Source organism: Bombina bombina, chromosome 4, assembly GCF_027579735.1.
Source record: "Bombina bombina isolate aBomBom1 chromosome 4, aBomBom1.pri, whole genome shotgun sequence".
Taxonomy (NCBI): Eukaryota; Metazoa; Chordata; class Amphibia; order Anura; family Bombinatoridae; genus Bombina; species Bombina bombina.
The window spans coordinates 334042201-334068634 of record NC_069502.1 but is presented as its reverse complement, the minus strand read 5'-3'; the positions used below and the strand labels follow the sequence as shown (position 1 = coordinate 334068634).

The 26434-nt window shown below is 39.3% G+C and overlaps 2 protein-coding genes across 2 annotated transcripts in view; both read right to left on the bottom strand.

Annotated features, from left to right (window-relative positions):
* The window catches only part of KCNAB1 (potassium voltage-gated channel subfamily A regulatory beta subunit 1), a 427823-nt gene that overhangs the window by 250506 nt on the left and 150883 nt on the right, over positions 1–26434 (bottom strand). The gene's annotated exons all lie outside the window — the stretch shown is intronic.
* LOC128656260 (spindlin-Z-like) lies at positions 5742–7884 on the bottom strand. Its single transcript, XM_053710076.1, has 2 exons — positions 7279–7884; positions 5742–6086 (listed from the first exon to the last, which is right to left on the bottom strand). The coding sequence occupies exons 1-2, from the start codon at positions 7720–7722 to the stop codon at positions 5742–5744; spliced, it is 789 nt and encodes a 262-aa protein (XP_053566051.1). The 5' UTR covers positions 7723–7884.

The window sequence follows — 26434 nt, the reverse complement described above, 5'->3', positions numbered from 1 at the left end:
TGCACCATCTAAGTCCAGCTGTGCTTTGGGCAGGTCTCAAGTGACCAGTGCCACTCCCCCGCCTGTCGCCACCACCAACACTAGAACCACAGCCGCTTCACTTGATCTGTCACAGGATTTATTGACACATCATTTGGAAGAAATGAGTGATGCGCAACCATCATTGACAGAGGATGTAGATAATAGTGATCAGTCTCAGTCAGGCAGCATTACCGACATGGAGGTACGGTGTGATGATGATGATGATGTTGTACCCGCTGCTGCTTCCTTTCTTGATGTTTCAGATACAAGTGAAGCGGTTGATGATGATGTGTCGGTGGATGTCACGTGGGTGCCTGCTAGAAGAGAAGAAGAAGAGGGGGAAAGTTCAGATGGGGAGACAGAGAGGAGGAGGAGGAGGAGACGATTTGGAAGCACGGGGAGGTCGTCTCAAGGAGCTAGTGGCACAGTCAGACAGCATGCATCGTCACCAGGGGTCAGCCAGACAGCACGCCGACGCCCATCAACGCATGCTGTTGCCACCACCAGAATGCCGTCATCGCAGAGCTCAGCAGTGTGGCATTTTTTTGTGTGTCTGCCTCTGACAACAGTGATGCCATTTGCAACCTGTGCCAAAAGAAACTGAGTTGTGGGAAGTCCAACAGCCACCTAGGTACAACTGCTTTGCGAAGGCACATGGTCTCCCATCACAAAGGCCGATGGGAAGAACACATGAGTAGAAGCAGCACACAAAGTGAAAGCCGCCCTCCTCCTCCTGCTCCAGCATCTTCAGCCACATCAACCAGTGCTGTCCTCCTTGCCCCCTCTCAACCATCCTCCACTCAGTCTCTCTTACGTAGCAGTTCCAGGTCATCTGCCCACAGTCAGGTGTCTGTCAAGGACATGTTTGAGCGTAATAAGCCAATTTCTCAAAGTCACCCCCTTGCCCGGCGTCTGACAGCTGGCTTGAACTCTTAGCCCGCCAGCTTTTACCATACAAGCTGGTGGAGTCTGATGCTTTCAAAAAATTTGTATCTATTGGGACACCGCAGTGGAAGGTACCTGGCAGAAATATCTTTTCACAAAAGGCAATACCAAACCTGTACTCTGTTGTGAGAAAGGAAGTTATGGCATGTCTGGCACACAGCATTGGGGCAAGGGTCCATATAACCACGGATAGCTGGTCTGCAAAGCATGGTCAGGGCAGGTATATCACCTACAGTGCGCATTGGGTAAACCTTCTGAATTCTGACAAGCATGGAATGCGTGGCTCTGCAGAAGAGTTGGTGACACCGCGACGACTTGCAGGCAGGCCTGCTGCTACCTCCTCTACTCCTCCTACTCCATCCTCTTCCATAACCTCTTCCTCGGCTGAGTCCTCTTCAACTTCTGCGTCTTGCTCCACATCTATGGCACCCCCCCAGCTCCCCAGGTACTATGCTACATCCCGGGTACGGCAGTGTCACGCCGTCTTGGGGTTGACTTGCCTGAAAGCGGAGAGTCACACCGCACCAGCACTCCTGACCGCCCTGAACGCACAGGTGGATCAGTGGCTGACTCCGCACCAACTGGAGATTGGCAAGGTTGTTTCTGACAATGGAAGTAATTTGGTGGCGGCATTGAAATTGGGCAAGTTGACACATGTGCCATGCATGGCACATGTGTGTAATCTAATTGTACAATGATTTGTCCATAAGTATACAGGCTTACAGGACGTCCTGAAGCAGGCCAGGAAGGTGTGTGGCCATTTCAGACGTTCCTACACGGCCATGGCGCACTTGTCCGATATCCAGCGTCGAAACAACCTGCCAGTGAGGCGCTTGATTTGCGACAGCCCGACACGGTGGAATTCAACACTCCTAATGTTTGACCGCCTGCTCCAACAAGAAAAAGCTGTTAATGAGTATTTGTATGACAGGGGTGCTAGGCCAGCCTCTGGGGAGCTGGGGATATTTTTTCCAAATTACTGGACGCTCATGCGCAATGCCTGTAGGCTCATGCGTCCTTTTGAGGAGGTGGCAAACCTTGTCAGTCGCACCGAAGGCACCATCAGCGACATCATACCATTTGTTTTCTTCCTGGAGCGTGCCCTGCGAAGAGTGCTGGATCAGGCAGTAGATGAGCGTGAAGAGGAAGTGGGAGAGTTGTGATGTCCATCACCCCCACAAACAGCATTATCAGCATCGCTTGCTGGACCTGCGGCAACGCAGGAAGAGGATTGTGAGTAAGAGGAATCAGAGGAGGAATGTGGCTTTGAGGAGGAGGAAGACCGAGCACAACAGTCATCCCAGGGTGCTCGTTGTTGTCACCTCTCTGGTACCCGTGGTGTTGTACGTGGCTGGGGGGAAGAAGATACCATCAGTGAGATCAGTGAGGAGGAGGAACGCGACATGATTAGCTCAGCATCCAACCTTGTTCAAATGGGTTCTTTCATGCTGTCGTGCCTGTTGAGGGACCCTCATATAAAAAAGCTGAAGGAGAACGACTTGTACTGGGTGTCCACGCTCCTCGACCCCCGGTATAAGCATAAAGTGCCTGAAATGTTACCAAATTCCCGCAAGTCGGAAAGGATGGAGCATTTTCATAATAAATTAAAAACTATGCTTTACACAGCGTATAAGGGTGATGTCACAGCACCACGGGAATGTAACAGGGGAAGAGATGAAATTAATCCTCCTCCTCCCACGACCATGGCGGGATCCAGCCTTAGAGAAAGACTCAACCGACAGGTAGCAGACTACCTAGCTTTAACTGCGGATCTCGACACTCTCAGGAGCGATGGACCCCTTGACTACTGGGTGTGTAGGCTGGACTTGTGGCCTGAGCTATCCCAATTTGCAATGGAACTTCTGGCCTGCCCCGCTTCAAGTGTCCTGTCCGAAAGGACTTTCAGTGCAGCAGGAGGTTTTGTCACTGAGAAGAGAAGTCGCCTAGGTCAAAAAAGCCTTGACTATCTCACTTTTATAAAAATGAATGAGGGCTGGATACCAAAGGGACTGACATTGGGCGATACATTTGAATAAAAAATGCCTGATGATGAGATGAGCTGGCTTGGGCTACAACTGGTACACAGGCTGGCCTTTTTCTTTGGTTATAAAGCCGGAGGACTTGCTTGACTTATCCGCCAACAACTAGTGTTCAAGCCACAAGCTTTTAGGGCACTTTTTAAATTTTTTACAAACATCAATTTTTCTGGCCTCTGCTACAGCAGTTGCTACAACAATACCCATTTTTTCAGTCATTTGTACATTCCTAATTTTTCTGGCCTCTGCTGCAGCTCTGTGGGTACAAAACTCAAATAAAAAAAATAAGGCACATAACACTTGTGATTAAACTGTTACGAATTGTACAACTTAGCATTAGCAAACCACTCATATCTGTTGGACCATTAAATTGAACGCAAAATGCCACAAATTTGAAGGAGGAGGACCGACCAAGCATCTTTATCCGTCTCTTGGTTGCTCTATATTATCTCTGTGTTCCATCTATGCCATACCTGTACTCTATTGTGCAAAAGGGTTCCATATGTGGTGTTTCATTCTGTTGTGCCTGTTGCGGGTCGTGGCCCATGGTATAAAAAGGCTGAAGGAGAACGACCTGTAATGGGTGGCCCATCAAATTTTTAGAAAAATGTTCCTGGTTCCTCTCAATTATCTCTGGGTTTCTAAAATGGATGCCATACCTGTACTCGCTTGTGCAAAGGATGGCATATGTGGTGGTGTTTCCTGCAGTTGTTTCTGTTGAGGGTGCTGGACCCTCTTATAAAAAAGCTGAAGGAGAACGACCTGGAGTGGGAGTCCAAGCATGGTTTTTGGGGCTATTTCACTTTTCAAAAAAATTATCTGTGGGTTTCTAAAATCAATGCCGTACCAGTACTCTATTGTTCAAAAGGATGCCATATGTTCTCTTTACTGCTGGTATTTTGTTTGAGGGTCCTGGACCCTCTTATAAAAAGGACTAAGGAGAAAGAGGTGTACTGGGTTTCCACTCAATTTTTTTTTCTATTTCACTTTTGCCCAAAATGATCTCTGGGTTTGTAAAATCAATGCTGTACCTGTACTCTATTGTTCAAAAGGATGCCATACGTCCTCTTTCCTGCTGGTGTTTTTTTTTAGGGTCCTGGACCCTCTTATAAAAAAAAGGCCGAAGGAGAAAGAAGTGTACTGGGTGTCCATCGAATCATTTGTTTGATTCAAATTCCCGGTTGCAACAAATTATCTCCGGGTTTCTAAAATCAATGCCTTTACTGTAATCTAATTTTCAAAAGGATGCCATATGTCCTCTTTCCTGTTGCTGGTTTTGTGTAGGGTCCTGTAGCCTCTGCTAAAAAAAGGCCTAAGGATAAATAAGTGTACTGGGTGTCTAATCAATCTTTTTTTAGATTTCACGGTTGCAACAAATTATCCCAGGGTTTCTAAAATCAATGCCTTTTCTGTAATCTATTAGTCACAAGGATGCCATATGTCCTCTTTCATGCTGTTGTTTCTGTTGAGGCTCCGGGACCCTCTTATAAAAAGGCCTAAGGATAAAGAAGTGTACTGGGTGTATAATCTATGTTTTTTTAGATTTCACGGTTGCAACTAATGATCTCTGTGTGTCTAAAATCAATGCCTTTCATGTAATATAATTTTCAAAAGGATTCCATATGTCCTCTTTCATTCTGCTGGTTTTGTGGAGGGTCCTGGAGCCTCTGCTAAAAAGGCCTAAGGATAAAGAAGTGTACTGGGTGTATAATCTATGTTTTCTTAGATTTCACGGTTGCAACTAATGATCTCTGTGTTTCTAAAATCAATGCCTTTCCTGTAATCTAATTTTCAAAAGGATGACATATGTCCTCTTTCCTGCTGCTGGTTTTGTGGAGGGTCCTGGAGCCTCTGCTAAAAAAAGACCTAAGGATAAATAAGTGTACTGGGTGTCTAATCAATCTTTTTTTAGATTTCCCGGTTGCAACAAATTATCCCAGGGTTTCTAAAATCAATGCCTTTCCTGTAATCTATTAGTCACAAGGATGCCATATGTCCTCTTTCATGCTGTTGTTTCTGTTGAGGCTCCGGTAGCCTCTTATAAAAAGGCCTAAGGATAAAGAAGTGTACTGGGTGTATAATCTATGTTTTTTGAGATTTCACGGTTGCAACTAATGAATGATCTCTGTGTTTCTAAAATCAATGCCTTTCCTGTAATCTAATTTTCAAAAGGATGCCATATGTCCTCTTTGTTTTTTGCTGAATAATCGTTTTTACTGGGATGGGATAAAAAAAATGGAAATAAGTTGTCAATTGTTGTACTATAACAAGATTTCTGACAAAACAGGTACAAAAAGTAACAAAATATTATGAATCAGAAAGTTGTAACAAGAGGGACCAAAGAAAAAAAAAGACCCTACATCACTGGGCAGCTGGATAACTGAACTGCAGCACCACACTCCCCACATTATAAGACATAAGTAACAAGTAAGTTGGGAAAAATACTTTTACTTGAAATACATACTGATAACTATGTTAAAGTAGTTAGATATACCAAACTGGACTTGTATTGATGAGGAATGAGTGCTTAAGAAATACAACAATTACATTTTTATAACCTTTTTTTCCCCCCACTTTGAAAATTTACAGAATTCGCACAGTTTGTCTCTTGCATCCATGCTTCTTTTGTTTGAATTCACCACTACTAGATCAGATTCCTTCTAAAGGATAAATTCCATTATGCAAAATGAGTTTACATTTAATAAATCCACCTGTTTGGCAATAAGTCAAATATTACATCTATGATGTCTTCACCAAATCGTAGACATAAATATGGAAATCGTCATCAAATTTTATGAAATAAACAGAGGGTTTGGCTTCCACTTGGTGTATTACCATGCCAGTCCTTTTTGAGCCATCTTCTTTGGCATACTCCACTTGCTTTCCTACAAGGCTGTCCACAACTTCTCCTGGTTCTCTTTCTGCTGGAGGGGAATCATTAGAGTCTGGCATGATGCAGAGATCTCCTTCTTTGTAGTCATCTAATAGCTGATACATATATAAAACTGGGTCCTTCTCGTAGGTTATATAAAACCATGTGTTCATTATGGGAGCTCTTGCTAAGACCATTCCTCTCCACTCATCCTTAGAACCATTGTCAGGTTAGGAAATGTCCAGAAGAAGACCCAAATGCTAGGGCGAACTTAAACAACACCCTTGCACTCTGAGTTTAATCCAGGACGTGACCCCACGACAACCTCCAAAAAACAAAGTACTCACGATATGGAGCAGGGTTAGCCTGTACCAAAGTAATTCATGATATCAGCCAGATAGACTTCTGAATAAGGAACTGGTTTCAGGAAATGTTTTCCACAGTATCAGGAGAGCAGGGATAGTCCACTTATACTCAGACAGAAGAAGGGTAAAACAGGAAACAGTTAATAATGCAGGAGTAGGTAATTTGTTATCAGGCAGTCTGAAGGTTAACACTGTGTAGACAGTCTTTGCAGAGTATGCAACAGGTAATCAGGCAGTTTGAGGGTTAACACTGAGTAGACAGTCTTTGCAGAGTATGCAACAGGTAATCAGGCAGTTTGAGAGTTAACACTGTGTAGACAGTCTTTGCAGAGTATGCAACAGGTAATCAGGCAGTTTGAGAGTTAACACTGTGTAGACAGTCTTTGCATAGTATGCAACAGGTAATCAGGCAGTTTGAGGGTAAACACTGTGTAGTCAGAACTTGCAGAATTAACAACATGTAATCAGGTAGTTTGAAGGTTAACACTGTGTTGTCAGAACTTGCAGAGATAGCAACAGGTAAGCTGGTAGTTTAAAGGTTAACACAGATTAATCAGTACTTGTTGAGATTGGCAACAGGATATCAAGCAGTTTGAAGGTTTACACTGAATAATTGTGTTTGCAGAGTTTGGAAACAGGTAAACATGCAGATTGAAGGTTTCACAGAAATAACAGTATTTGAATAGTTTGGCAGTACACAGAGTAGTCTGAATATGCAGGGTTTGCAGCAGGTAAACAGGAAGTTTGAAAGTTTCACAAAACAAACAGTACTTGCATTGTTTGGAGACAGGTAATCAGGAGGTTGAAGGTTAATCCAGCATAGTAAATCCTTGAAGAGATTGGCAACAGAAAAGCAGCAGTTAGAGAGATTCCTCAGCGAAATCCTATCAGAAGCCAAAAAGTTAACAAACAAACTGGCACTGGAGAAACAGGAAGCCAAGAATAAAAAGCCTGGTTGTGACATCATCAGGAAGGGGTGGATCAGACACCTGTCAATCAAGCACACAGAGAGGACTGCAGAGCTTCCCAGCAGCTGAGCGTGACAACCATCTTCTGTTTCAAACATGTGTTCAACAGCTTTACCAATCATTGTGTCTGCCAAGTGAGCATCACTAATTCGAGATGAAGCAACTCTATCTGGAAGAACTTCAAGAGCAGACACTCGCTCATCCTTGTGGAGTTCTAGTCCATAGACACAATCAAATCCATCATATTTAATAAGATAAAGGGATGGGTTGACTGGCACTTGATCCAATACAGTTCCTTTCCATTGTGTTATTGGGCCACTACCTTCTTTCCAACCATGCTGTATTCTGCAACCTACAATATTCCTCCGGGGCTGGGAAATTGGATTGCTTGGACCAACATTATTTCGATGCTTCTTGTGAGAAGTCCTTTTTTTCATCATACTGGCAGACACACCTGCATGTGCTGCATCACCTCTGGCTCTCTGACCTTCTGCCTTTCCGAATGGGGTCTTCATTCATCTGTGTATAAAAGGGCAGCAAAGCTGCCAAACTAGGGTAAAAATCCTATTCCTCCAATTTCCCTTTTTTGTTCCAGTCTATACAAAGAAACTGTGTCCTTTTAGTCCACCATCCAAGCAAGATTTCTGTGTTTCAATCCACAGCAAGTGGTTCCGATGTCAGGCCCCTCCAACCTGAAGAGTGCTGCATAGACGTAACATTCAGGTTACTACACAGTCCCTCCAGTCCTTGCAATTTGTTGCAGTACTCTGTCTCAATGATATATATATATTTTTTTTAGTGTCCTAACATCCTCCCTTTTTTCTGCCTGCCTTATCCGTCATAGTTTTTGTCGGCAGCACTAACAGCAACTACCGCCTCAAGCTCTCCTGCTGAAATTCCAGACGCGGCCCATACCCTCAAATTCCAGTTCCTCGTTTTCCTTCGTCCTTGGAACCCCTCCCCCACTACATTTCCTCTGCCAAATCCATATGTCCTCTTTCATGCTGCTGGTTTTGTGGAGGCTCTGGGAGCCTCTTCTAAAAAGGCCTAAGGATAAAGAAGTGTACTGGGTGTATAATCTAATTTTGTTTAGATTTCACGGTTGCAACTAATGATCTCTGTGTTTCTAAAATCAATGCCTTTCCAGGAATCTATTTTTCTAAAGGATGCCATATGTCCTCTTTCCTGCTGCTGGTTTTGTTGAGGGTCCTGGAGCCTCTGCTTATAAGGCCTAAGGATAAATAAGTGTACTGGGTGTCTAATCCAGTTTTTTTTAGATTTCCCGGTTGCAACAAATTATCTCTGGGTTTCTCAAATCAATGCCTTAAATGTAATCTATTGTTCAAAAGGATGCCATATGTCCTCTTTGCTTTTTTTTTTTTTCTCTGTATTTTTGTTTATTTTAGAAAATGTAATGCACTTATAGCTTCACTAAGATTATGACTTTGCACACTGCCATTTTCCATGCAGCATTTTGACATGTTGTGTGATATGACTAGAAGAATGGTATGTTTTTAATCTGCTGAGCATAATAAAAAAAAAAAAAAATTTAACTTGAGTTAATAACTGAAGCATGACTTCAGGAGTCAGGTGTGGTCGTAGGTAGTGGTTGTACCTGTACTCTATTGTTCAAAAGGATGCCATACGTCCTCTTTCCTGCTGGTGTTTTTTTTGAGGGTCCAGGACCCTCTTATAAAAAGGCCTAAGGAGAAAGAAGTGCACTGGGTGTCCATCGAATCATTTTTTTTTATTCAAATTTCCATTTGCAAAAAATTATCTCTGGGTTTCTAAAATCAATGCCTTTCCTGTACTCTATTGTTCAAAAGGATGCCATATGTCCTCTTTCCTGCTGATGTTTTGTTTGAGGGTCCTGGACCCACTTATAAAAAGGCCTAAGGAGAAAGAATTGTACTGGGTGTCCATCGAATCATTTTTTTTATTCATATTCCCGGTTGCAACAAATTATCCCCGGGTTTCTAAAATCAATGCCTTTCCTATAATCTTTTTTTTTTCAAAAGGATGCCATATGTCCTCTTTCCTTCTGCTGGTTTTGTTGAGTGTCCTGGAGCCTCTGCTAAAAAGGCCTAAGGATAAATAAGTGTACTGGGTGTCTATTCAATGTTTTTTTAGATTTCCCAGTTGTAACAAATTTTCTCTGTGTTTCTAAAATCAATGCCTTTCCTGTAATCTATTTTTCTAAAGGATGCCATATGTCCTCTTTCATGCTGTTGTTTCTGTTGAGGCTCCGGGACCCTCTTATAAAAAGGCCTAAGGATAAAGAAGTGTACTGGGTGTCCAATCAAAGGGTCATATAAATGATCTCTGTGTTTCTAAAATCAATGCCTTTCCTGTAATCTAATTTACAAAAGTATGCCATATGTCCTCTTTCCTGCTGCTGGTTTTGTTGAGGGTCCTGGAGCCTCTGCTAAAAAGGCCTAAGGATAAAGAAGTGTACTGGGTGTCTAATCTATGTTTTTTTAGATTTCACAGTTGCAAAAAATTATCCACGGGTTTCTAAAATAAATGCCTTTCCTGTAATCTTTTATTCACAAGGATGCCATATGTACTCTTTCATGCTGTTGTTTGTGTTGAGGCTCTGGGAGCCTCTTATTAAAAAGGCCTAAGGATAAATAAGTGTACTGGGTGTCTAATCAATGTTTTTTTCTATTTCCCGGTTGCAACTAATGATGTCTGTGTTTCTGAAATCAATGCCTTTCCTATAATCTTTTTTTCAAAAGGATGCCATATGTCCTCTTTCCTGCTGCTGGTTTTGTTGAGGGTCCTGGAGCCTCTGCTGAGCATAATAATAAAAAAAATAAAAAAATTTAACTTGACTTAATAACTGAAGCATAACTTCAGGAGTCAGGTGTGGTCGTAGGTAGTGGTTGTTAGCCGATTCTTTTTAATGCAAATTGCAATTGCCACAGCGTGCATAAAATGTGCGTCACTAGTCACTCTCTTACCTTTTTTTTTCATTCTGGATTATTTTGGTGACCAACGCCATATTGGAAAGGCAAAATACAGGTCTCCGTACCCGTTGATATAAGGGGTGACTAGTGCTTTTCCTTCTCTTTGTCAATAGTTGTGATCAACAAGTTGTCCAGTTACTATAGAACTGGTTTGATAACCCAGGGTCCTGGGGGGGTATATTGGCGTCAGCTTTGACAATGACAGCACTATCAGGCTAGAGAGGCCTCTCAGTGTCGTGGCTAGCTGTAACGCAGTCAGCTGAGGAACATAGGTAAGCCGATATGAGTAAGGTATCTCCAGGCTCCTCTTGGATAGCCCCAGAAAGTGTGACTATGAATCCCAAAAAGAAAATTAAATTAAGGTTGAAAACTAACTCCAAAGTAACTTGTAAGACCTGGAGCTCCTCAAACACACGTCCTACCGCAACAGCTGTAGGCTCCGCCACCCACAAATCTTAAATTTTTAATGCCAATTAATATTGCCACAGCTGGAACAACAGTAAATAACATGTGCGTCACCACAGTCTCCGAAGCTGTTGTCGGATGTATACAAAAACACTGATAAAGTATTCCTTTCGAGGCGCAAAGAGATGGCTACCGGAAAAACTCCAGGAACTTCACAAGAGTCGCTGTCTTGTGTTTCTGGTGATGTTTGAGACATCTGGGTAGTGTACAGGGAGGCCCAAAATCCTCTCCATCTCTGTGCACCACAGGACAGGACGTCCTTGTCATCCATAAGCACATGAAATTGCTGGCATTTTCGTTGCTTCAAGAAGTTCAGCTTTGGTGGTGATAGTACAGAATTAAATAAACTTTGGTTTCCTACCATACTCAAGACAATCTTGTAGTTCAAGCTTCGGACTTGCTGTGGGAAACAGTGGCCTGTCCATACCAGGAAGATGATTTAGACAGAAGTAACGAGCTCTGCTTGCAGGTGACACATGTTTATCGTCAATCATCAAAGGGGTTGCGTGCAGAATATGGCTGATGTCCCCTTATTCACATGTTTGTCCAGAGCCACAATATTTGCAAACAGCCAGAATAAAGGTTGGTTCTCACCAGCCTTAAGTTGAGCTTCATTTACCAAATGCTGATATTCAAAAAATAGACAAACAGTGCCTTAAATAACACATTTGCAATATGGATTCACCAGAGCAAGGTCATTGCAAGTACTAAGTTCCAACGATAACAAAATTAAAATGCCACAACTATGCAATCTTCACCTTCACATTATTATTGTCACACTCCATTGTACTCCTATGCCCAGCTCCCTGCTCTTGTTTTTGTTGAGGGTCCTGGAGCCTCTGCTAAAAAGGCCTATGGATAAAGAAGTGTACTGGGTGTCTGTTCAATGTTTTTTTAGATTTCCCGGTTGCAACTAATTATCTCTGTGTTTCTAAAATCAATGCCTTTCCTGTAATCTATTATTCCAAAGGATGACATATGTCCTCTTTCATGCTGTTGTTTCGGTTGAGGCTCCGGGACCCTCTTATTAAAAAGGCCTGAGGATAAATAAGTGCACTGGGTGTCTAATCAATGTTTTTTTCTATTTCCCGGGTCATATAAATGATCTCTGGGATTCTAAAATCAATGCCTTTTTAAAAAGGATGACATATCTTCTCTTTCATGCTGTTGTTTCGGTTGAGGCTCCGGGACCCTCTTATTAAAAAGGCCTGAGAATAAATAAGTGTACTGGGTGTCTAATCAATGTTTTTTTCTATTTCCCAGTTGCAAATAATGATCTGTGGGTTTCTAAAATCAATGCCTTTCTTGTAATCTATTATTCCAAAGGATGACATATGTCCTCTTTCATGCTGTTGTTTCGGTTGAGGCTCCGGGACCCTCTTATTAAAAAGGCCTGAGGATAAATAAGTGTACTGGGTGTCTAATCAATGTTTTTTTCTATTTCCCGGGTCATATAAATGATCTCAGGGATTCTAAAATCAATGCCTTTTTCAAAAGGATGACATATCTCCTCTTTCATGCTGTTGTTTCGGTTGAGGCTCCGGGACCCTCTTATTAAAAAGGCCTGAGGATAAATAAGTGTACTGGGTGTCTAATCAATGCTTTTTTCTATTTCCCAGGTCATATAAATGATCTCTGGGATTCTAAAATCAATGCCTTTCCTGTAATCTATTATTCAAAAGGATGACATATCTCCTCTTTCATGCTGTTGTTTCAGTTGAGGCTCCGGGAGCCTCTTATAAAAAGGCCTAAGGATAAAGAAGTGTTCTGGGTGTCCAATCAATGTTTTTTTTTATTTCACAGTTGCAAAAAAATTATTTATGGCTTTGTAAAATCTATGCCTTACCTGTCATCTATTGTTCAAAAGGATGCCATATGTCCTCTTTCCTACTGTTGTTTTTGTTGGGGGTCCGGAACACTATTCTAAAAAGGCCGAAGGACAACGACCTGTACTGTACTGGGTGTCCAATCATGATTTTGTTTTCAATTTCACGGTTCATAATAAATATCGCCGTGTAACTAAAATCAATGCCATACCTGTACTCTGTTGTTCAAAAGGATGGCATATGTGGTGTTTCATTCTGTTGTGGTTGTTGAGGGTCGTGGCCGCGGGACAGCGTATAAAACGGCTGAAGGAGAACAACCTGTACAGCCTTGCTCCTCTTTTAGGCAGGCCAGCTCTTTGCATACATGCCCACAGACTCTGTAACGCATGCCTCTTTTAGGGAGAGGTGCAGTCATAATGCAGGGTCAGAACCTCTGCCTGCAACTGTTATACTCGATTTTGCAAAAGGAAGTAAGCTTACCATGGTTCCCTGCACGCACGTATTGTTGTTATATTTTGGTGAGGGTAATCATGATGGCCATGTAGACCACCACCACTGAGAGTCCTGGAAGTAACAGGGATGAGATGAAAGAGCTAAGAATAGTAGAACTTGAAACAACAGAGTTAGCCATGGGTGTTAGTGCAAAACCGCTTGGCTTTTTTTTGGCTTCGGGTGCGGCTATTCATGCAGGCCATATAGAGCTGCCACCATTCGGTGTCGTATCAGCTATTAAACTAATAAGAACAGTACTACCAAAATACAGCCCTCCAGAGGGTCCGAAGTCTTCATCCTATCCAGCAAGAAGAGGTCCTCCAGAGGGTCCAAAGTCTTCATCCAGGCGGCATCTTCTATCTTCTTCCATCCGGAGCGGAGCGGGTCCATCTTGAAACAGCCGACGTGGAGCCATCCTTCCTCACCGACGGACTAACTACGAATGAAGGTTCCTTTAAATGATGTCATCCAAGATGGCGTCCCTCGAATTCCGATTGGCTGATAGGATTCTATCAGCCAATCGGAATTAAGGTAGGAAAAATCAGTCGGTGAGGAAGGATGGCTCCGTGTCGGCTGCTTCAAGATGGACCCGCTCCGCTCCGGATGGAAGAAGATAGAAGATGCCGCCTGGATGAAGACTTTGGACCCTCTGGAGGACCTCTTCTTGCTGGATAGGATGAAGACTTCGGACCCTCTGGAGGACCTCTTCTTGCTGGATAGGATGAAGACTTCGGACCCTCTGGAGGACCTCTTCTTGCCGGATAGGATGAAGACTTCGGACCCTCTTCTGGACGGATCGGTTATACCCGGCTGGGTGAATACAAGGTAGGGAGATCTTCAGGGGCTTAGTGTTAGGTTTTTTAAGGGGGGTTTGGGTGGGTTAGATTAGGGTATGTGGGTGGTGCGTTGTAATGTTGGGGGGGTATTGTATGGTTTTGTTTACAGGCAAAAGAGCTGATTTCTTTGGGGCATGCCCCACAAAAAGCCCTTTTAAGGGCTGGTAAGGTAATAGAGCTGTTAACTTTTTATTTTAGAATAGGGTAGGGCATTTTTTTATTTTGGGGGGCTTTATTATTCTTTTAGGGGGCTTAGAGTAGGTGTAATTAGTTTAAAATTCTTGTATTCTTTTTTTATTTTTTGTAATTTAGTGTTTGTTTTTTTGTAATTTAGTGGGGTTTTTTTTGTAATTTAGTTTAGTTGATTTAATTGTAGGTAATTGTAGGTAGTTTATTTAATTAATTTATTGATAGTGTAGTGTTAGGTTTAATATGTAACTTAGGTAAGGATTTATTTTACAGGTAATTTTGTAATTATTTTAACTAGGTAGCTATTAAATAGTTAATAACTATTTAATAGCTATTGTACCTAGTTAAAATAAATACAAAGTTGCTTGTAAAATAAATATAAATCCTAAAATAGCTACAATATAATTATTTGTTATATTGTAGCTATATTAGGGTTTATTTTACAGGTAAGTATTTAGCTTTAAATAGGATTAATTTATTTAATAAGAAATAATTTATTTTGCTAGATTTAAATTATATTTAACTTAGAGGGGGTGTTAGGATTAGGGTTAGATTTAGCTTTAGGGGTTAATACATTTATTATAGTAGCGGTGAGGTCCGGTCGGCAGATTAGGGGTTAATACTTGAAGTTAGGTGTCGTCGATGTTAGGCAGGGCAGATTAGGGGTTAATACTATTTATTATAGGGTTTGCGAGGCGAGAGTGAGGCGGTTTAGGGGTTAATACATTTTTTATAGTGGTGGCGAGGTCCGGTCGGAAGATTAGGGGTTAATAAGTGTAGGTAAGGTAGCAGCGATGTTGGGGGGGGGGGGGGCAGATTAGGGGTTAATAAATATAATGTAGGTGTCGGCGACTTTGGGGGCAGCAGATTAGGGGTTCATAGGGATAATGTAGGTTGCGGCGGTTTCTGGAGCGGCAGATTAGGGGTTAATAATATAATCCAGGTGTCAGCGATAGCGGGGCGGCAGATTAGGGGTTAATAAGTGTAAGGTTAGGGGTGTTTAGACTTGGGGCTCATGTTAGGGTGTTAGGTGCAGACTTAGAAAGTGTTTCCCCATAGGAAACAATAGGGCTGCGTTAGGAGCTGAACGCTGCTTTTTTGCAGGTGTTAGGTTTTTTTTCAGCTCAAACTGCCCCATTGTTTCCTATGGGGGAATCGTGCATGAGCACGTTTTTCAAGCTGGCCGCTACCGTAAGCAAAGCTGGTATTGAGAGTTGAAGTGGCGGTAAATTATGGTCTACGCTCCCTTCTTAGAGCCTAATGCAGCTCTTCAGACAACTCTAAATACCAGCGTTATTTAAAACGTGCAGGGGAAAAAATACACGCGTAGCTAACGCACCCCTTTGGCCGCAAAACTCTAAATCTAGGTGTAAGTGAACACTTGGATTTAATAGCTATTTGAACCTCCTTTGGCAGCAATAACCACAACTAAGTGTTTCCGGTAGCTGCGGATTAGACCTGCACATTGTTCTGGAGGAATTTTCGATCACTACAGAACTGCTTTAGCGCAGCCATATTCTTAGGATGTCTGGTGTGAACAACTCTCTTGAGGTAATTTCACAACATCTCTATGGGGTTAACGTCTGGTTTCTGATTGGGTCCCTCCAAAAGGCAGATTTTCTTTTTGAAGCCATTCTGTGGATTTACTTGGATGTTTAGGATCATTGTCCTTGCTGCCTCACCCAACTTCGACTGAGCTTCAGTCACCCTGATACTGTATTATCATGTAGAATATATTGATACACTTGGGAATTCAATTTTCCTCGATGATGGCAAGTGGTCCAGGCCCCAAGGCAGCAAAACAGTCCCCAATCATGATGTTTCCTGCACCGTACTTAATCGATGATCTTTTCATGTTGGTACGCTGTGCCTTTTTTTACGCCATACATATTGCTGCATATTAGCATTGTGCAATGCCAAACTTCAGGAATGCAGCAATGTTTTTTGGGAAAACAGCGACTTTCTTTCTGGTGTCCTGCCATGGACACCATGCCTTTTCAACGTTTTCCTTATAGTAGAAATTTTAACCAGTTCCAATGATTTCTTCAATTTTTTTATTTTTCACTGTAGGGTTCTTTTTACCTCATTGAGAATTGTGCGGTGAGCCCATTGAGTAATCTTGGCTGGATGGCCAATGTTTGAGTGCTTTTTATAGGTCAAAGTAACTGTAAGCCACATCTCTAATCTTGTTTCATTAATTGGACATAAGGTTTGCCAATTTCCAAATCTAATTAGCTGTTGTTAAAGTCATTACCCTAGTGTTTTACATACTTTTTCCAACCTTTAATGTGACTATTTGAATCATATATTCAATATGTACAAGAACAATACAATAATTTTTGCGTTATTAGTTAAAACAGTTTGGGCCAGATTACGAGTGGAGTGCTATTGTTAGCACAAGGAGCGTAAACACGATCGCGAGATTGCAGTGTTCTTTACGCTCAAGTCCATATTACTAGTGGCATGCTGTTTAAATTACCAGAATTTTATTTGCAGAAAATCACAGTAATTTAGGCTCCCCATATTTTCTATTACAAGTTGAAAATAAATGGACCATAAAGGTCTCGTAAAAAGTTTGGCTGGAGGAAACAGTAGTCTATTAAACCCAAACCACCACACCCCCCATCGCAAAGTAACCCACTACACTATTAACCCTTAAACCGCCACAACCCCATAGTGATGTCGCGAACCTAAAATTTTCGGTTCGCGAAAGGCGGACTCAAACTTCCGGTATTGTTCGCTAACGCGCGAACCGCCATTGAATTCAATAGGCAGGCGAACTTTAAAACCTACAAGGACTCTTTCTGGCCACAATAGTGATGTAAAAGTTGTTTTAAGGGTACTAACACCTGGACTGTCGCATGCTGGAGGGGGATCCCTGGCAAAACTCCCATGGAAAATTACATAGTTTATGCAGAGTCTGCTTTTAAGCCATAATGGGCCTAAATCAACTAACATTCCCAAAGTGGCTGTCTCAAAACATCCCAGACAGAAGATAGATTGATAGATAGCATAGATAGATATACATAGATTGATAGTTAGATAGAATCGATAGAAGAGAAATAGATAGATTTGTTAGATATATAATTACCCTAATAAAGTCTAATAATTAAACATGCGTTCTTGGACCCAACTAGCTTGTGTTAATTAGTACTTTTCTTAGCACTTTAATCCCTGTTCCCCCCCCCTATCGGGGGTGTTCTATATGGCCTGCATGATTACCCTGAAAAAATATAATAATAAGACATGCGGTCTGGTACCTATTTTAACTAGGTTGTGTTTTAAGTACTACCATTCTTAGCACTTTAATCTCTGTAACTCCCCCTATTTGGTGAGGTCTATACGGCCTGGATGATTACCAATACAAACTATAATAATAAGACATCTGCTCTTGGTCTGCGACCCATGGTAACTATGTTGTGTTAATTAGTAATGTCCTTCGCATTTTAATAGCTGTTACTCATACTCACCCTATCGGTGGAGGTCTATATGGCCTGCATGATTACCCTTACAAAATATAATAACCAAACATATGCTCTGGGACCCATGGTAAGTAGGTTGTGTTAAGTAGTACTGTTCTTTGCAGTTTAATACCTGTTACAACACCAAATGGTGGCAGGTCTATCTGGCCTTCATGATTAGCTTGCACCCAAACTCAAAAAAAAGCTGAGTGGTCTTAGACTAACAACCATGGCTAACTCGGTTGTTTCAATTAGTACTATTCTTAGCACTTTCATCCCTGTTACGGGTGGTCTACATGGCCATCATGATTAGCCGTACAAAATACTACAATCCAACCTTTGCTCAGTCTTCATAGGCCCTTCATTGGCTGTATTTTGATAGTACAGTTCTTATTATTTTTATAGCTGATACAACACCAAATGGTGGCAGCTCTATATGGCCTGCATGATTAGCCGCACCCAATACAAAAATAAATCCAAGCGGTCTTGGATTAACACCCATGGCTAACTCTGTTGTTTCAAGTAGTACTATTCTTAGCACTTTCATCTCATCATCCCTGTTACTTTCAGGACTCTCGGTGGTGGTCTACATGGCCATCATGATTAGCCTAACCAAATACTACAATCCAACCTTGGCTCAGTCTTCCTAAGGCCCTTCATTGACCTCTTCTTGCCGGATAGGATTAAGACTTCGGACCCTCTTCTGGACGGATCGGTGATACTCGGCTGGGTGAATACAAGGTAGGGAGATCTTCAGGGGCTTAGTGTTAGGTTTTTTAAGGGGGGTTTGGGTGGGTTAGATTAGGGGTATGTCGGTGGTGGGTTGTAATGTTGGGGGGGTATTGTATGGTTTTTTTTACAGGCAAAAGAGATGATTTCTTTGGGGCATGCCCCGCAAAAAGCCCTTTCAAGGGCTGGTAAGGTAATAGAGCTGTTAACTTTTATTTTAGAATAGGGTAGGGCATTTTATTATTTTGGGGGGCTTTGTTATTTTTTAGGGGGCTTAGAGTAGGTGTAATTAGTTTAAAATTCTTGTAATTTTTTTGTAATTTAGTGTTTGTTTGTTTTTTGTAATTTAGTTTAGTTGATTTAATTGTAGGTAATTGTAAGTAGTTTATTTAATTAATTTATTGATAGTGTAGTGTTAGGTTTAATTGGAACTTAGGTTAGGATTTATTTTACAGGTAATTTTGTAATTATTTTAACTAGGTAGCTATTAAATAGGTAATAACTATTTAATAGCTATTGTACCTAGTTAAAATAAATACAAAGTTGCCTGTAAAATAAATATAAATCCTAAAATAGCTACAATATAATTATTCGTTATATTGTAGCTATATTAGGGTTTATTTTACAGGTAAGTATTTAGCTTTAAATAGGATTAATTTATTTAATAAGAAATAATTTATTTCCTTAGATTTAAATTATATTTAACTTAGGGGGGTGTTAGGGTTAGACTTAGCTTTAGGGGTTAATACATTTATTATAGTAGCGGTGCGGTCCGGTCGGCAGATTAGGGGTTAATACTGGAAGTTAGGTGTCGCCGATGTTAGGGAGGGCAGATTAGGGGTTAATACTATTTATTATAGGGTTTGCGAGGCGGGAGTGAGGCGGTTTAGGGGTTAATACATTTATTATAGTGGCGGCGAGGTCCAGTCGGAAGATTAGGGGTTAATAAGTGTAGGTAAGGTAGCGGCGATATTGGGGGGGCAGATTAGGGGTTAATAAATATTATTTAGTTGTTGGCGGTGTTAGGGGCAGCAGATTAGGGGTACATAGGGATAATGTAGATGGCGGTGGTGTCCGGTCGGCAGATTAGGGGTTAAACATTTTTATTAGAGTGGCGGCGATGTGGGGGGGCCTCGGTTTAGGGGTACATAGGTAGTTTATGGGTGTTAGTGTACTTTAGAGCACAGTAGTTAAGAGTTTTATAAACCGGCGTTAGCTCAGAAAGCTCTTAACTCCTGACTTTTTTCTGCGGCTGGAGTCTTGTCGTTAGAGTTCTATGAAGAGAAAAGACAGAAGCGCCACTTCAGCCAAGTTCTATCGCTCACTTCAGCCAAGACTCTAAATACCGGCGTTAGGAAGATCCCATTGAAAAGATAGGATACGCAATTGGCGTAAGGGGATCTGCGGTAAAGTCGGGGCTGGAAAGTGAGCGTTAGACCCTTTCCTGACTTACTCTAAATACCAGCGGGCGGTAAAAAGCAGCGTTAGGAGCCCTTAACACTGCTTTTGACGGCTAATGCAGAACTCTAAATCTAGGCGATTGTTTTTCCACAGCACTGTGAATGTTTAATGGGATGTGTTCAATAAAGACATGAAAGATTCTAATTGTTTAAGTGTTGTTAGCTTAAGCACATTGTGTTTGTCTAACTTGTGACTTTGATGAAAATAAGATGACATTTTATGACCAATTCATGCAGAAAACCAACTATTGCCAAATGGTTCACATAATTTTTCTTGCCACCGTATAAAAATCTATAAGAGACATTTATTTTTCAGCATATCCTTTTTCAGAAAAATGATTGCAAATGGAGTTTATATTTTCTATTAATATGAATGTCTAATAATTTAACCATTGTTCACCATGAGCGGTTAAAGGGACAGGAAACCCCACAATTTTCTTTCATGATTTGGATACAACATATAATTTTAAACAACTTTCTAATTTACTTCCATTATTCAATTTGCTTCATTTTCCTGTTATCCTTTGCTGAAGGAACAGCATTGCACTACTGGCAGCAAGATGAACACATCTAGTCAGCCAATCACAAAAGACAAATGTGTGCAGGCACCAATTAGCAGCAGCTCCCACTAGTGTAGGATATGTGTGTATTCATTTTCAACAAGGGATATCAAGAGAACAAAGCACATTTGAAAATAAAAGTGAATTTAAGATTGTCTTAAATTTACATGCTCTATCTGAATCATGCACGTTTAATTTTGTTAAATGTAATTTTGTAAATGTAAACCCAGCAATGTATTAGTTTTAATATTCCATATCCTATTTAATGATAAATTGTAGTTTCACTATGAAAATAACATAAAGCAAACGCAGCAAATAAATTGCATAAAAATGCTAACAAAGTGGAATTATTCATGTTAATAATTATTTTGCAAATGAAAATATTTATTCATTTATATTATCTAACATTATTAAACATGGAATATGCAAACAGGTATATGAAAGTATGTTGTAGTTCCAAGAAGTCTAATGTAATGATTACATAATATATGTATAACATGATTGTTCACTTTCTTAATGCATATTAAATGCATGTGTGAAAATGTATCATTTCCTGTTACCGTAGCAACATTCTTTCTTATTCTGTACCACATCACCCATGGAAATGATACTATTTTTGACCTACTAATAAGTATATATGTTAACACCTGCTGACAGGGAACACATCTAAATATACACATATATGTATGTAGCTTTATGTGTGTGGTTGTTTTTTTTTTTGGGGGGGGGGTCTACCTTGTCGAAAGTTATAGCCTGTCTAAAGTCTCATGTGTTTGTGGACCTTTATATTTAGTTATTACTGGTGTAAGGTAGCTATGTTTTTTTCATGAAAAATGAATCTCTTTACTAGAGAGGCTAGACAATCTTAAATGTCCCATTCTCTACAGTAATTTTGGGTCTGGATCTGGGGGGTTTTCAGCACCATGGATGACAATTATGAAACAATAGGAGTCACAATATAATATTAGAAACATTTTTAAACTATAAGCAAAAAGGTTTCTAGTAAAAGCTATCAATGTTTTCTTGACATATTTTACTGCACACTCGTCATATAGAGCATGTATTTGTATGTTGTATGCCTCAGACTGATGTCAATGACACACGTCACATTCGGCAGATATGCAATTTGAATCACCACTGATCAGATATGCATTACTGCTGGGTCTCTGAACAGCCACATGCTGGCAATTTTGGTACATGCAGCATGGTATGGTTGGTGTTCATTAAAAGCTATTAATGAAACAGTTATAGCCTTTACTATTTTTTTTTGTCATACATTTATATTGCATAATTGCTTCCAATCAAAACTTGTTCTTTTCCAAGTAATCCCACATTCATAAGGAAAACAGAACAAGTAAGTCTTGCAGACACAAGAAAGAATATATATTCTTTTGTTACATACTGTGGAGTTGATTAAAATGTAGATCAAACGCTTGCATTTGGTATAAAAAATCCATTTTAGAGACCATTTGAAAATATAATTTATTATAAATATTCCTGTGTGTATGAAGGAAAAAAAACAGGCCCATAACTTAAGCACTAAGGAAACCGAGCATTTGAACTGTAAAGGATTGAATATTTTGCCCCTTGAATGCTACATAGGTGTTGCCTATTTTATCTTTACTAAGGCAGGACTTTTATACGAAAGCTTTCAAATCTATGAATATGAATATACTAGCAACAGTGTACAAGTCAAATCATCAGAGGTGAAACTGCTGAAAATCTTAGGAACCTTTTGAAGCTCTTTATTTTTTTTTGGAGATTCAATTTTGTAGGGGATTATTAACTGTAAAATCACAATTAGAAAGCTGGATCCACATGAAGGAGTTTCTAGCATTGAAGGAATATTAAATATTATTTTGTAAAATGATGCTTTGTATACATCAGCAGTTATGCATTGAATGATGCACAAATGTACATAAAAGGTTCATATGCATATAACATTATAATAATGGTCCCCATAGCAGTTTGTTTGAAAACGTTATATGTTGCAACACATTAAAAATATTGTTTATTTCATTTAAATAAGTTTTTAGTAGGGTTGCACCGATACCATTTTTTTAAGACCGAGTACAAGTACCGATACTTGTTTTCAAGTACTCGCCGATACCAATTACCGATACTTTTTTTTTATGTCATGTGACAGTTAACCAAGCACAATACAGACAAATTATTTAAGATTCCTTCTTTATAATTATGAAGGACTGTAACTTAAAAGACATTATGAAATAATAAAACAGTTTTATTTGTCATAAAGTTCGCAGAACATGTTTATAAATAAAAATATTACAATAAAATATATTAATAACAACAACAAATAACAAATATAAAAACAACCAACCAAAAGTGCAATACAGTAAAAAATAGAACAGTGCACTGTTTAATCATGGGGAACAACACTATGGGCTAAATTACATTTGACTGGTAAGCTTTACCAATGCTCTCATTACATGTCCTACTCCATTAAAGTCTACGGAGTTGGAAATGTGAACAAAGCATTGATAAAGCTTACCATTCAAATGTAATCTAAATCTAGTCCTATAATTGAAGGATGAGTGTTCATTGGAATTAACTTAATTTTTGCCATGAGTACTCTTCCTGCAATTATATAAGCTAACCTATGGATGTTCCTCGGAGTACAGTATGTTTTGAACATCATTGTGCAAGATGAGAACTAGCAGTAAAAAGGCAATTTAGCAATTAGAATAATTTTTCAAAAATTAGTGGCAAGTTCTTTTTAAGGAACAGAACAGAAGCCTCTCTGCATGTTCAGCTATAAGTCTCTTTTTGCTATCAGTAAGGAGGTTTGACTCTAAGTTGAACAGTCTTTCACTTTCCACACTACTGCATGTGGCAGAAAGATATTTTTGGACCATTTTAGCCAGAGCTGGAAATCACAGTTTATTAACTGACCAGTAATTCAGGGGTTTGTCTGAACAAGGTAATGAGATCTCTCCTACAATAATACAAATAACAGCAATTTGTATTGGCAGAACAATAGTAAACAATTTTTAGTTTAGTCTCCACTTCAGCTTAAAATGAAATAGGAACATGCAGTTTGAAAAAACGCCACAATATAGCATATGGGTAGGAAGTGGAGGTATCGGTTTAAGTATCGGTGCATTTGCACGAGTACAAGTACTCATGCAAATACTTGGTATCGGTACCGATACCGATACTAGTATCGGTATCGGTGCAACCCTAGTTTTTAGATTTTTAAATGTTACTTCATAATCTAGTTTGGAAGTATGGAACAAAGTTAAAAAACAGTATTGTAAATAAAAAGAATATTCTGCTTGAATTAAACTATAAATATAAAAGTAGGAACCAATTTGTAGATTACAGCACATTTCTTTCTGTGACATCACCAGATAATTGTAGCAAATGGGTGCAGTTTTTTTCTACTTAAAGGGACAGTCTACACCAGATTTTGTATTGTTTAAAAAGATAGATAATCTCTTTATTACCCATTCTCCAGTTTTGCCTAACCAACACGGTTATGTTAATATACTTTTTACCTCTGCCATTACCTTGTATCTAAGCATCTGCAGACTTCCCCTTTATTTCAGCTATTTTGAAAGACTTGCATCTTAGCCAATCAGTGCTGACTCCTCATGTGCACAATGTCATCTATATGGCACACATGAACTGTGAAAAACTGACAAAATGCCCTGAGCTAAGAGGCGGCCTTCAAGAGCTTAGAAATTAGCCTATGAACCTACCTAGCTTTAGATTTGAACTAAGAATACCAAGAGAACAAAGCAAATTTGATGATAAAAGTAAATTGGAAAGTTGTTTACAATTACATGCCCTATCTAAATCATGAAAGTTTAATTTTGACTAGACTGTCCCTTTAACCAGTATTTTTTTCATTTTGTCATGAAACTATAAAATGATCTTATTTCCTAACGTAAACTAAAAATGAGCAAAACCTTGGACGCTGAAAAAGAAAGCAATGCGAACAACTTAGCTATGTGGTTTAATGGTTTTTCAAGTGGTCAAGGCAGTTTTAATAGAAAGGTGAATCAGTGAATCAGTATACCCCAGTCACAATTGTCTCTGTGTAAAGTATGGAAAACAATGATTAGGGATAGGTGAATGTTTTGCAAAATTCGAAAAATTAAACAAATTTTAACACATTTGATCGTTCATTGTGAATTTTGAATGTTTGTACAACATTCTAACATTCGATTAATGTAATAATATGTCTAATGCTATCTTTCAAAGTAATATTTGATTCAAAATTTTCTAATATATTTTTTTTAATTATGCAATATTCGAATTAAAAAAAAATCAAATTATATACAGGTGGCCCTCGTTTTACAATGGTTCAATTTACAACGTTTCAGAATAACAAACTTTTTTTCCAGTCATGTGACTGCTATTGAAAAGCATTGAGAAGCAGTGCATTGATTAAAATAGCCGGTAGGTGGAGCTGTCCGCTTGTGTTGCAGCAAAGCCAAGCAAGCTGAAATTAATCAGTTTAACCAGACCTGAGCTATGGAGCAGATTTCAAAGGAACAAGATCTTCTGTCTATAAATCAATCCAGATTGGAATGCATGGAAAGAACTGCTTGCAGAAAAATGCAAGTGAAGTCTGTGTTGTGTGATTATTTTATTAGGTTTCTAATGCTGTTTAGCAAATGTTTTTGTTCATTTAACTTAGTTTAATTATATATTCTGTGTTGTGTGATTATTTTATTAGGTTTATAATGCTGTTTAGCATTTAAATTCTTCATTTCAAAGCTTTAAAAATAATGTATTAGGTGTTACTTATGACAATTTTGAGAGGAGCCTGGAACCTAACTCCCTCACTTCCCATTGACTTACATTATAAACTGGGTTTCAATTTACAATGGTTTCGATTTATAACCATTCCTTCTGGAACCTAACCCCGGTGTAAACTGAGGGCTACCTGTATTTGTTTTAGTATTTCTAAAGCTCTTTTTAAATTACATTTTTGAATGATGCACTATTCAAAATAGAAAACTTTGAATCAGCATATTTGTATCTATTATATATCAATTTGCTAAATTCCCTACCACATGAAATATTGAACTTCTGAATATTATTTGTTAAATTGAATGTTACACTTGAAATTTCAAATATGGATATTTAATTATGAACATTTTGAAAAAAATAATTAGAAAACTGAAAATAATTTTAATGGATTTTCCTTCTCATAAACATTCGATTCTCCAAAACAAACGTCCACAGGACTATTCCTTCTAGCAAACGAATTGCACTTTCGGCAAATTCGCCCATCCCTAACAATGGTATATTTAGGGTTTATGCTGACCTATGCATTCCCAAATCTGCTGCCCCCTCCCCATTTGTGCACACAAGAATTAATCAAGGGTTGAATCATTACAATGACACTCAGCTATGACATAATCTATTGGTTACCCATAACGAAGGCTAATTAAGGGGTTAATCACTGCAGGGACATACAGCAATTAATTAACACCTTGTAACCCAGCATAATTTAAAACTTGTTTGTACTGAACATATATTATAAGTAAGGGCTCATCTTACACAAAACACACATGCAAAGTTTTATTAAATGCACTGATTGGGTTGAGTTTACCATTTTAACCCATTGCAACAACACAATTGCTTAAAGAGACACTAAATCCAAGTTTTTTCTTTCATGATTCAGATAGAGTATGCAATTTTAAGCAACTTTCTAATTTACTCCTATGATAATTTTTTCTTTGTTTTCTTGCTATCTTTATTTAAAAAGCAGGAATGTGATGCATAGGAGCCGGCTCATTATTGGTTGAGAACCTGGGTTATGCTTGCTTTTCGGTGGGTACATGTAAGCCTCCAATAAGTAAGCAATATCCATGCTGCTGAACCTAAAATGGGCTGGCTTATAAGATTTACATTCCTGCTTTTAGAATAAAGATAGCAAGAGAACAAAGAAAAATTGATAATAGGAGTAAATTAGAAAGTTGTCTTAATATTTCATGCTCTATCTGAACCATGAACGAAAAAATTTGGGTTTAGTGTCCCTTTAAAATTTGTTCAGGTGTCACATACAGTGCTCATTAATTTATTTATTGGGTGTTCAGGTGTCACATACAGTGTTTATTAATTATTTTAATTATTGGGTGTTCAAGTGTCACATAGAGTGCCCATTAATCTATTTATTGGGTGTTCAGGTGTCATATACAGTGCCCATTCATTTATTTATTAGGTGTTCAGGTTTCATATACAATGCCCATTAATTTATTTATT

Bases quoted from the DNA above. Each gene is read 5' to 3' on its own strand.
- LOC128656260 (XM_053710076.1), bottom strand. From the start codon at position 7,722: ATGAAGACCCCATTCGGAAAGGCAGAAGGTCAGAGAGCCAGAGGTGAT. The intron at 6,087-7,278 runs GCTCAGCTGCTG...AATGGTTCTAAG, and splicing joins AAACAGAAGATGGTTGTCAC to GATGAGTGGAGAGGAATGGT.